The 13,044-nt window shown below is 42.4% G+C and overlaps 1 protein-coding gene across 1 annotated transcript in view; it reads left to right on the top strand.

The window, feature by feature from the left end:
- Window positions 1-13,044, top strand: part of LOC116067198 (SH3 and multiple ankyrin repeat domains protein 2) — a 306,129-nt gene that overhangs the window by 171,385 nt on the left and 121,700 nt on the right. Inside the window, exon 12 of the mRNA XM_031323535.2 lies at window positions 12,410-12,839. Coding sequence (XP_031179395.1) covers window positions 12,410-12,839 — 430 coding nt within the window. The remainder of the gene's footprint in view (window positions 1-12,409; window positions 12,840-13,044) is intronic.

Raw genomic sequence — 13,044 nt, 5'->3', positions numbered from 1 at the left:
AGTGTCCACTCTCGCTGTAAAAACAGAGACGAGCAGCGCGCCTTCCGTCCGTAGTCTGTGGAGCTTCAGGTTTATAAAGGACGCGCTCTGCTGTGGGCATGCTGCGGTAGATGTGTCCCGTTTGTGCTCCGTGTAATTCTGCCGTAGATTTGGTTTTCCACCTCCGATGTAGAGCAGCGTGCAGCCACTTCCCTAAACTTGGTCTCATTCAGAGACCAGAGACCCAAACGGGGCTCTGAGTCTGTCAGGAGGTCTGAGATCTACTGCATCAGCAGAGCAATCACGTAATGCACAGCAGACTATGATGCAGGTAGATTATTTTCTGAAATATAGTGACTTTATTCTTGTAATAGCCTATTATAACTTTATTTTTCTCAAAATATCACGACTCCTCCAAACCTCAGAGAGCACTGATGGGATAGGCTTTTGAATGTGCACAAAGTTTTGAGCAGTAACACATCTGAAATATTACAGTCCAGGGCTTTATTAATCCATTAAAATTAATTAATGTATCATTGAGGTGAATAATTGTCATATGCACATTTAAGGAGGACTCAACAAAAGATGCAAAAGAGGAAGGAAGAGTAAATTATAGGCTACATGTGTGCTGACTCAGATATAATTAGAAAAGTCAATCTACAGGAGAATAAATAGCAATACAGAATGCCTGACAGCCATATTGTAATATATTCCATTATGTTTTTATATTTGGATTGTAATCTATGTTTCCCTTTACATAAAGATATTTCCAGCATACATTGATTCAGAAAAACGTAAATAGGTGCATACAAATTCACCAGAATGCAGGAAATGAAATGTTTAATGCTCAAAATTTGCTGCTCATGGACTACTTTTTTTTTTTTAAAGAGACCCCCACAAAGATGAAATCATAATTCGAACCCTATATATATATATATATATATATATATATATATATATATATACATACATAATATACATACTCACACTTAGGGGCGTAAACCCAGAATGCACTGCCACGGGTACGTTTATGGGACACAAGGAAATTTTCAAAATAAAAGCAGTGCAGTACCTTAGTGATCCGGCTGGAACATCAAATGAAATAAACTCTCTGACAGTGTTGTAATACTCGAGACCACTTTTCTCATTCTCGTTCTCGTCTGGGAATCAATCTCGGTCTTTAGAGGACTCTGGCGTTTCCCCCTCTCATTCCCCCTGCTCTGGCGTTTCCCCCTCTCATACCCTGGTGTAATCCTGGTGTAATCCTCATTCCCTGGTGTAATTCCCCCTCTCATTCCCCCTGCTCTGGCGTTTCCCCATTTCATTCCCCCTGCTCTGGCGTTTCCCCCTCTCATTCCCCCTGCTCTGGAGTTTCCCCCTCTCATTCTCCCTGCTCTGGCGTTTCCCCATCTCATTCCCCCTGCTCTGGCATTTCCCCCTCTCATTCCCCCTGCTCTGGCGTTTCCCCCTCTCATCCCTCTCATTCCCCCTGCTCTGGCGTTTCCCCCTCTCATCCCTCTCATTCCCCCTGCTCTGGAGTTTCCCCCTCTCATTCCCCCTGCTCTGGCGTTTCCCCCTCTCATTCCCCCTGCTCTGGCGTTTCCCCCTCTCATCCCTCTCATTCCCCCTGCTCTGGAGTTTCCCCCTCTCATTCCCCTTGCTCTGGCATTTCCCCCTCTCATTCCCCCTGCTCTGGCGTTTCCCCCTCTCATTCCCCCTGCTCTGGCGTTTCCCCATCTCATTCCCCCTGCTCTGGCGTTTCCCCGTCTCATTCCCCCTGCTCTGGTGTCTCCCCCTCTCATTCCCCCTGCTCTGGTGTCTCCCCCTCTCATTCCCCCTGCTCTGGCATTTCCCCCTCTCATTCCCCCTTCTCTGGTGTTTCCCCCTCTCATTCCCCCTTCTCTGGTGTTTCCGAGCCCCTAAACCGGAGACATTTGGAAACTCTTCTGACCCGTTTTGGTTTGGAATCTGCGGGGTTGTGTTGCAGTCTCAACGGACACAAACGGAGACCTTTGGCAACGCCGACACTAACGCCGACGTTTCGCCGCCTGAACTGGTCACAACGTCTCGTTCCTTGAGACTAAGCTATTAACGTTACCATGGCAACTACCAGCAACGGGCGGAGTATACATGCTGCCTCCTGTTTACCCCGGCACGTGTATGCCCAGTATACGAGAATGTTGATGAGATATGCCGTTTGGGCGTGTTAGCTTAAACAGAGATTAGTTCTTCTACTGGATATAAAAACATTTGTGTGCACAGAGATCACTTTTGGCTCAAAACTCTGCTTAAAAACCAAAACCTAGCGATGTAAATGTAGCCTTAGACAGCATGGGGAAATAAGGTCCAACTTGGAAATAACCCTTTAAGCAGTGGGGTGGTGTAATCCATTTCCTTGTTAAGACTCTGTAGTTGGTAGTTGTAGATCACCAGATCTGGGACGCACATAGATAGATTGATAGCTCCTAAATGTGCAAGCTCATTAAACGTTAGCACCTCTTCTCTTCATCAACGCGTCTGCTGCAGACACACAGAGAGAGAAAGCTTGGCGATATTAGTCTGGGAGAGTGATAATGACTCAGCAAATCCCCCGTTTCAGATGTACAGGCTGCCAGGAAGCGACCAGAAGGAAACTGCATCCAGTGGTGGAATGTAACTAAGTACATTTACTCCAGTACTGTACTTAAGTACAAATGTTGAGGTACTTGTACTTTACTTGAGTCTTTTCTTTTCATGCCACTTTCTACTTCTACTCCGCTACATTTCAGAGAGAAATATTGTACTTTTTACTCCACTACATTCATCTGTTACAGCTTTAGTTACTAGTTACTTTAGTTACTCCACTCCATTCATCTGTTACTGCTTTAGTTACTAGTTACTTTACACATTCAGATTCCTGCACACAGAACACATGTAGTTTATAAAATCTGATGTTTGATTCTAAAGTAAACTAGCCAACAATATAACGGACTACAAGTCCAGCTGAGATGATTAGACCATTAAACACACAACTGGTTGAATCCTTTACACTTTCTACAATGGGAGGAGAGTTCAGCATCGAGTACTTTTACTTTTAATACTTTAAAGTACATTTTCCTGACGATACTTACATAGTTTTACTTAAGTAACATTTTCAATGCAGGACATTACTTGTAACAGAGTATTTTTACGGTGTGGTATTAGTACTTTTACTGAAGTAAAGGATCTGAATACTTCTTCCAGCGACATTGCCACAGTAGCCTTGGTACGACCAGTGTTGGGCAAGTTACTTCCAAAATGTAATACATTATAGATTACTAGTTACTGTCATTTGAGAGTAATTAGTTATATTACAATATTACTGTCTCTGAATTGTAATGCGTTACACTACTTTTGCATTACTTTTGAGTTACTTTCACCAAAATAACAGGGGATGTTTGATTTGGTAGCTAGCTTGTGAATTTCACCACCAGATCAATAAAGTCTCCTCTTTATCCACTTTAATACATCATAGATTATTCATATTTTGTATAATTAATATAAATATGCAAAGTAACTAAATCTATAAAAAAATAGATAAGTAAAACGTATAATAGGCAAGTAGGAGAAAATGAAAATACTCAATTAAAAGTACGGCATTGTTGTAAAATGTTTGTTTATAGCACTTGAATAAGAAATTCATGTTGTTTAGTTTAAAACACTCTAAAGGAAATGTTCAATTATAGTGTGATTAAAACTCACTATTTACATTATTTACAGTACTTGATTTACAGCTGATTTGTGAAAAGGTAGCCTACACAACCTTATTTAACAGTAATTTAGTTTTACTGCGAACCGTCACAGGAAGTGCTTTTATTTTGAAGTAGGCTACACGGAAGTTGTCTGTTGTGTAGCTACTCTTGCTAGCTTACTGAGATGCAACATGTCCGTCAGGCTCAAGTTGTTCACTTTCTTGTTTGTAAAACTGCAACATATTGAACAGTAAACGGTCACAGTAAAAGACAAGCGCTTTTGGTCGTCATTCGAAGCCATTCCACTACAGGCAGAGTTACTCTCTACGGCTGATAAAATGCAATGATATTTACGTGTAGCAAGCCTCAACATTAATTCCTGACATGTTTATATCTGTCAGCCGCTGACGTACCGTCACCTGTTGGGACATACATGCTGTCCGTACCGTCACCTGTTGGGACATACATGCTGTCCGTACCGTCACCTGTTGGGACATACATGCTGTCCGTACCGTCACCTGTTGGGACATACATGCTGTCCGTACCGTCTCTGGTTCTGACCACGGGAACAGAAACAGGACAGCTCACTTCAACTAAGTGTAATAACTCCTGAAAATAATATCCATCTCGCAAATGTATTTGTCTCTGCAGTCATCTCAACCATCGAATACAGCGACAGGAAAATAATACGTTTTTTTTTTTTCCTGTGAAGAAATGTGTCGTGGTGTTGGTGAATTCTTAAAAAAACCAATGCACCACTAAATGTTGCGTTAAAATGCGTTGTAACTCGCGTTACTGAGATTGTAACGAGTATAATATTACCGAAATTTAATTAGTAATGCGTTATATTACTGCGTTACAGCAAAAAGGAATACATTACTGTAATTGCGTTACTTTTGTAACGCGTTACTCCCAACACTGGGTACGACTGTGTTAATCAACTCAATAATCAGGCGCTGCTTGTTGGAATGGCTGCAGGCCCTGTTCTGCTCTCCTCGCCCCGCATGGTTGGTTGTATTGCAAGGAGAGCTGGTGATAGCAGTTACAGGCTCGTCATCTCACAGTGTAATAGAGGAAGATGTCCATGGGGAAATCAAGGCCAACCTCCATTACTGGTTCAGTCCGACAGCGTAGAGCAGAGCAGGCAGCGGGGGCCAGAGGAACTGGGCTCTGCTCATGGATTCCTGATAATCATGCTAATGACGGTCAGGGGGAGCGGTGCAGAGCGAGGAGCCGTGGCCAATCACCAACATCTCAGTTCAATATCTCAGTGTGTGTGTTTATGGGAGATAGGGATGTCACCGGCGGTGGAAGAAGTATGCAGATCCTTTATTTAAGTAAAAGTACTAATACCACAAGTAAAAGTCCTGCATTGAAAATGTTACTTAAGTAAAAGTCTGTAAGTATCGTCAGGAAAATGAACTTAAAGTATTAAAAGTAAAAGTACTCGATGCAGAACTCTCCTCCCATTGTAGAAAGTGTAAAGGATTCAACCAGTTGTGTGTTTAATGTTCTAATCATGTCAGCTGGACTTGTAGTCCGTTATATTGTTGGCTAGTTTACTTTAGAACCAAACATCAGATTTTATAAACTACATGTGTTCTGTGTGCAGGAATCTTAATGTGTAAAGTAACTAGTAACTAAAGCTGTAACAGATGAATGTAGTGGAGTAAAAAGTACAATATTTCTCTCTGAAATGTAGTAGAAGTAGAAAGTGGCCTGAAAAGAAAAGACTCAAGTGAAGTACAAGTACTTAAGTACAATACTTGAGTAAATGTACTTAGTTACATTCCACCGTTGGATGTAAGGATGCATCGTGAATGGGTTAAGATTACAGCCGGTTGAGATGAAAAAAGAATCGTGATGCAATTTTTGAACGTCCTAGGGCGTGATCTTCTTATGATGTCACTACGTCTTCTCTGTTTATTTATTTGAAGAGATTTTTTTCTGTTTATTTTGTTATTTTGATGTGGGATGTGCAGTGGTGGTTCTAGACCATTTCATTTAGAGGGGCCAGGCTGGGGCCACATGCAATTTTAGGGGTACCAAAATAATTTATATCAAGGACAAGTGTTACTGTACATACCACCAACCCTCCATAGGCTTGGTTCTACAAAGGACTAACAATACACATATAACAATAAACACAAGAATACTCAATCAGTGTTAACCTACTTTTTATTTATCACGGCACATGGATAATATCCCCTCTTTGGGGATAAAGGTGGGGTAAGAAATATATGAAAATATTTGCCACAGTTAGGAAGAGGGGGGGCAGGCTTAATATTAAGGGGGCACTGGCCACCCTTGCACCCCCTCTAGAACCGCCAAGGGTTTGTTTTAAACTGTTTTTTATTTAATATTTAATATTTGATTTTTGTTATTTATGATAAAATACAATTTCACTTTTGCTAAGAGGACACATCTGTTGTTTTGCACAGTTTATAGAAATAAAGGAATATTTTACAGTCATTTGTCTGCAGCTCATTCTGTTAAAACTAATCCTGGGAATATTGTATCGTCAACTTAAAATCAGGTATCAAATCGTGAGATGAGTGTATCGTAAAGCCCCCAACGTCGACTTAAAGGCAGCTAACCCTAACCTTAACCCTAACCCTAACCCTAACCAATGCCTAATCCTTGTTGAGGTTGGGTTCTTAAAACACCAAACACCGTATCGTTACATCCCTAATGGGAGATGCAATTATACACTGTATTGGTTTGAGCTGTCTGGTGAGAGAAAGTGATTAGATTTTGATGGATTGATAAAGAACATGTACAATAACGCCAGAAGAGGCACAATAAAAGTCAATTAACAGATAGATGTGCATCAGTGCAAACTAAGTCTCCTAGCAGGTTTCTCTCCTTTAATATTGGGAGATATTGTTTTATATTGCGACGCCGGGGCATTTATTTTCATCATTTTATATATTTTTTTATTTATTTTAATTATTTATTTTGTTATCTCCCAGGGCAGGTGTGGAGGTGACCTTTTATTTAAGGTTTTATTCTCCCCCTGTCCATCCTGTCTAGTGGTTCTTTTAACCTGCTTTTAATATCTGACTTTCTTTTAGCTTTTATATAACCAAACTTGTTTTTTATGGAGGTTTTAAAGTGTTTTACTCACACCAGTGGTCCCCTTGTGCCCGTGCCCCTCGCAGCACCCATCCCAGGCGTTAACCCCTAATCCCTAACCCTATCCAATGCCTAATCCTAGTGCCTTCCAGGCAGCGCTGCCTGGAAGGCGATGTTGGGGGCTTAAAACACTAAACACCGTATCGTTACACCCCTAATGTGAGATGCAATTATACACTGTATTGGTTTGAGCTGTCTGGTGAGAGAAAGGGATTAGATTTCGATGGATTGATAAAGAACATGTACAATAACGCCAGAAGAGGCACAATAACAGTCAATAAACAGATATATATGTATCAGTGCAAACTAAGTCTCCAAGCAGGTCTGGCGTCACTGAGACAAAAAATAGCACATCAGAACTAGAAGGTAAGCTATTTATATGTCCTCTCCATCTCCATCCCTGCGGTATACAAATGCTGACATGCACTTTGTTTCCGACACAGCTCAGTGATTTATTCAGCTGGGTTTATACTTGACCCAAAGGCTTAACTGCTGTCCCATCTTAGGAGGACTGTTCTCCTAAGCCCCCACAAGTAGTTGTTCAAGCAGAAATTACGACTCATATTTATGTTTGGTGTTTGGTGTTTTAAACCCCCAACGTCGTCTTCCAGGCAGCGCTGCTTGGAAGGCACTAGGATTAGGCAATGGTTAGGGTTAAGGTTAGGGTTTAGGTGCCTTGAAGTCAACGTTGGGTGCTTAAAACACCATAGAGCTTTACATTCACAGTGGTGGCGCCCTCTAGTGGCCGCATTAATTATTACAGAAGCAAAGCAGTTAGTAAGAGTATAAAGTATAGCCCCTATTTTCCACCGGCGCATCTGCGCTCTGAACGTGTTGTAATCCGCGCGAGCATTCGAGGCCATTCAAGTCAATGCTGGATAATCCACTGGAAGTGAAGTGGCTCCCTGCTCCAATAAAATTGCCCGCCAGGTCTATTTTCACGCCAGCTGTAGGGCATTCGGACAAAGTTTAGTGTTGGATTTCACCAAATGGATGCATGATAGTATACAATGAGGCCGTGCCGGCTTTAATTATATTTCCCACAGTAAATGTCTTTACATACGTTGGGCTACACACTTATAGAACTGGAGTTACATACAGGTAACTTTTCTCATGATTGAGTAGGAGACTACTGCCATACAATGGTAGTTTTTTCTTTCTTTCATTCACTTTCATTTCACCTTCCAGGTAGAAAGTGCAGCTCTGTTCCCATGGCAGAGGCTTCAGTGAGGTCAATACATGTTACTAATTTAACTGTAACTAAGGCTACATTTACATTGCTACGTTTTGATTTAAAAAACGAATATCTTTTTCAACATTTCCCCCTCTCATTCCCCCTGCTCTGGCGTTTCCCCCTCTCATTCCCCCTGCTCTGGCGTTTCCCCCTCTCATTCCCCCTGCTCTGGCGTTTCTCCCTCTCATTCCCCCTGCAGACACAGAATTCTCTGGCAATTTAAAAAATTTTTTTTTAAGTAAAACTCGGAATGTTAACACATTTCCACCCTGAGCAGAAAAAAGTTTAAGATTTAAAAAATATATATATCCCCAGATTCATTTGGGTCTGCTAATTCGTATGAATGTTATTAAAACGTTGAACAATACCAATACGATATTTTAATATCTATAAATGCTGCAGTCCACTAAATTCTGCAGATTTTTATTAATAACTGTAAAAACATCCGCAGATTCCGTTTGGGTCTGTTGATAACATGCAGCACTGGCAAGAGGCATAGTCTCCCCTTTTATGATGGAAATAGTACAGTATGTACCAGAGAGAACAGCATGCACACTTTTTCAATAAGTGTAGTTACGTGTGTGACACTGCAGAACACTGTGCTTTTAAAGTTGTATTTCTCAAATTACATTTTCAGTTGGTTCAAGCTTGACATGCACAATATCAACACATTCTCACTCCCGTCGCGTAAAATACAGACCCTTGGTCAGGTGCCTTTGGCGTCGTTATTGATGCTAAAAGTCTCCTTTAGCATCAGATCTAAACGCGCTGGGTCGGGACTATTGGCGTCAGTTTTGACGCAGTTAGGTTAAGGAAAAGATGGTGGGTAGGCTTATAAAAGGTACGTTTCTGTGACACGCGGGACAAGAACGGGACAGTTGGGTCTAGATGAAGAAGAATGTGACAGTTGGGTTTAGGTTAGGGATGCACCAAATCTAGATTTTTGGGGTTCGGCTGAATACCGAATCCACTGGTTAAGATTCTGCTGAATCCGAAACCGAATACCGAAGCCTACTCCCATCCTCAGTCCATTAACACAGTAAACACATTAATGTATGTAATGTACCTGAAGTTGCTGCATTTTGGCTGCTGTCTGTAGATTCCTTCATGCACAACTCGTATTCTTTCGGATGTTTCATACCAAATGTTGTAACAGCGGTGATGTTGTGTATAGTTTAGGGTCCTCGCCACCACCAGACACATCAGCATTGCAGATTGAACATGTAGCTGGACTTGAATGGCCTTCTTTTGATTGAAAGTACTGCCAAACTACACTTTTTCTGCTCACGAGTTCCATTTTCACTTTCTCACAGCCTACTGCATTGAACACTCCACCTACGTAAACACCTTCCCGTAATCAACGGCGCCGTCATTACGTCGACAAGCGTAGCGTGCGTAGTGCAAGCGTAGGGTTCGGTTCGGTGGAAAACAATTCCCGTCAAAAAGCCCAATATTTGGCCGAATCTGAAGCCGAATCCTGGATTCGGTGCATCCCTGGTTTAGGTAAAGAAGAACAGGACAGTTGCGTTAGAAAAAGTGACACACGGGACATGAATCCCGGTCTCCTGGGTGAAAGTCCTGTGTTATTTGACCCATCCACCCCCCCAACTAACCTCCTTCCGTCTTTAATTCTACTCTCTACCGTTGTCTCTCTTAACACTACATCATCTTACAGCGCCGCGGTCGAGCTGCTGCTCTGCCCGGTGCGTTCCATACAGATGCTGAAGGGGGATTTTTGCGTCGTATGACGCTGAGAGACACTGAACAAGCGTCATTTTACGAGTTCGGAGTGAGAACGGCTTGACAATATTCTAGTGCTAATAAGGGCTGCACAATATGTTGTTTTTTTTATCGTCATCGCGATATCAACTGGCGCAATAAACACATCGCGAAAGGCTGCGACATATTGACAAAGACACTCAGTGTCTTTGTCAATATGTGTTAGTTGAAACAAAATATCAGCAGAAAACTGCACTTTAAAATGTAACCGTCATTCTTTTTTTTTAGTGGTACCTTTTATATTCAATTCAGTGTTCAATTTGTTCAATAAACGAATGTTAGAAATGATTTCCTTTCATTTGTTTTATACACAACAAGCAATTTGCTGAATAATAGCAGAATACTGAATGCAGCAGAACTGAGAACACTTTAATATCTTAAGTGCGTGCGTGCGTGCGTGCGTGCGTGCGTGCGTGCGTGCGTGTGTTGCAGATGTTGCGTGACAGACTCCAGTTTCCCGTGACTGTCCACAAGAGAAGCAGGTGTTGGATAATAGAAACATACAGCAATTTGAATCATTTTTATTGTTCTTGGTTGTTAAAATAAAAAAACAAAAACGTTCCAGTACACGAGCCAGCTTGTGGCATAACCATGTATTAGTGGTGCAGCAGGCAGCAGAATTCAAACAGACAGTGTACCGCAGTTACAGTACAGGAAGAAGTATTCAGATCCTTTACTTCTGTAAAAATACTAATACCACACTGTACAAATACTCTGTTACAAGTAAAAGTCCTGTATTGAAAATGTTACTACTTACTAAAGTATGTAAGTATCATCAGGAAAATGAACTTAAAGTATTAAAAGTAAAAGTACTCGATGCTGAACTCTCCTCCCATTGTAGAAAGTGTAAAGGATCCAACCAGTTGTGTGTTTAATGGTCTAATCATCTCAGCTGGACTTGTAGTCCGTTATATTGTTGGCTAGTTTACTTTATAATAAAACATCAGATTTTATAAACTACATGTGTTTTGTGTGCAGAAATCTTAATGTGTAAAGTAACTAGTAACTAAAGCTGTAACAGATGAATGTAGTGGAGTAAAAAGTACAATATTTCTCTCTGAAATGTAACGGAGTAGAAGTAGAAAGTGGCCTGAAAAGAAAAGACTCAAGTAAAAAGTACCTCAACATTTGTACCAAAGTAGTACTTGAGTAAATGTACTTACTTACATTCCACCACTGCACAGAACTACAGGTTTTGAATCCTGTGAACACAGCAGTTTCATCTTTACACTGGGTCCGGTCACATGGACACACACGCCAGAGTTGTTATTAGAAAAAAAAACAGAAAATCGTCCTGCAAGTTTGATGCAAGGTCGGTGTGACATTTTCTTCCCTAGTGGTTGAAAGGTCAGGGTTACTGGCCCTTTAGTCTCGCATTGCCAGACCTTCCTCCACAGCGCATTCATTCCACACAGCATTCTGGGATGGGAGAAAAACGTGCTCTGGTTTATTGGCATTTCGTTAAACCAATCACAGTCATCTTGGGCGGTGCTAAGCTCCGCACGGAGCCACGGTGCCTCTGCTAAATAGCCTCAGGAAGGAACTTGTTTTGGTGGAACATGTGTACGTTCAAAAATTGTTTTAGTCATGCAACAGAAAACTCAGATTGGACAGATAGTCTAGCTAGCTGTCTGGATTTACCCTGCAGAGATCTGAGGAGCAGTTAACCATAGTCCTCAGAAATCCACCAGAGGTTAGAACAACACAAAGAAAGAGGAAGGTGATGGACAGCCGGCCTGGGAGTGGAACTTTGTGGATATACAGTAGACTACTGGCTCAGCAGCGGCGGCCTCACACACAGAGTTGAGCTCTGCTGTGGAGGTCTGTGTAGCAGCGTCCTCAGGGACGTAGAGGAAGTCTCCACTGACATAGACTACTTTGTAGTGCTGGTACCAGATTGTGTCTAATTTTGGAGACTTTAAATAACTGTAGAAAGATGGGATACTTTTATAGACTGTAAAAAAAAAGACAAAGACAAAGCTTCGCAGTCTGAAAGGTGAAGCTGATGCTGAAGCTCCTTAAAGCTGCGTTCTCTCTAACTTCCAGCAGGGGGCGACTCCACCGGCTCCAAAAAGAAGTCTGTTTCTATAGAAGTCTATGAGACAATGAGCCTACTTCTCACTTGATTTATTACCTCAGTAAACATTTTCATAATCAGTTTATAGATAGGGAACGGTTTCCAACACAGCTTTAAGTGCACATATTTGGTGGGGGTTTAAGAGTCTTTCCTTAAAAAAATTTGATGTTTTTAAGCAATTTGACATCATTTTGTTATTATCACCATTTCTGTGTCTAAAATGTTGAAAAAAGCTAGAGCAGATAATGGATAACACGCAAAAAACTTAAAGTCAAAACTTGCTGAAGAAGTCGAGCTACAATCATTAGATCTGAGAAGAGTCTTTTAGTTTTGATGTTTTTATCAACAAGTGCTGCACCTAGGACTTTTAAAATATTAAAAAGTACACAAACATTTGGGCTATCAGAAACAAAGATAGCCTACTGAAAAAATGAAATGCTGAGATTCTAAAAGATGAACAACTTAATTCCCTCTCTCCCTCTCATTCCTGTTCAGTGCCTTTCCGCGAGGCTCCAGCCTACTCCAAGCGCCGCCGGGGCCCGTCTTCTGGCAGCGGAAACGAGCCGTCCCCCTCCTCGTTATCAGCGCCGCGGGTCCTGCTGCGCTCCAACAGCGACAACAACCTAACAGTCAGTCAGTACCAGCAGCAGCAGCAGCACGGGTCTCCTGGCAACTGGGCCCCCCATCTGCAGCAACACGCCCAGCCCCACCCACACAGGGCCCCCCAGCAGGGTCTCTCGCAGCCTGGCTCCTCAGCATTACACCGCAGCCTGTCACCCCAGCTGCTCCAGCAGATGCCCAGCGGCAGCCCAAATGGCAACGTGGTGGTCCGGACCATGGGGAGGGGGGCACGGAGCCGCTCACCCTCCCTCAGCCGGCTTGGGGAGGAGGCCCGCCGAGCTCCGCCTGCACAGCGCCAGCCCAGGTGAGCGCCTGCAACACACTGGAGAGTGGAGAGAGATGTGTGTGTGTATGTGTGTGTTCAACCCGTTCTTACTCCTAAGTCCAGCCCGTCAAATGACGCTTGTTCAGTGTCTCTCAGCGTCAGATACCGACGCAAAAATCTCCATTTAGTGTCTGTATGGAACGCACCGGTGTAGGGAATTATGTCTAAAATAAGGCCCTAAGGC

This window comes from Sander lucioperca, chromosome 3 (assembly GCF_008315115.2).
Source record: "Sander lucioperca isolate FBNREF2018 chromosome 3, SLUC_FBN_1.2, whole genome shotgun sequence".
Taxonomy (NCBI): Eukaryota; Metazoa; Chordata; class Actinopteri; order Perciformes; family Percidae; genus Sander; species Sander lucioperca.
The sequence above is the reverse complement of the archived record's forward strand: the minus strand, read 5'-3'. Positions and strand labels throughout refer to the sequence as shown.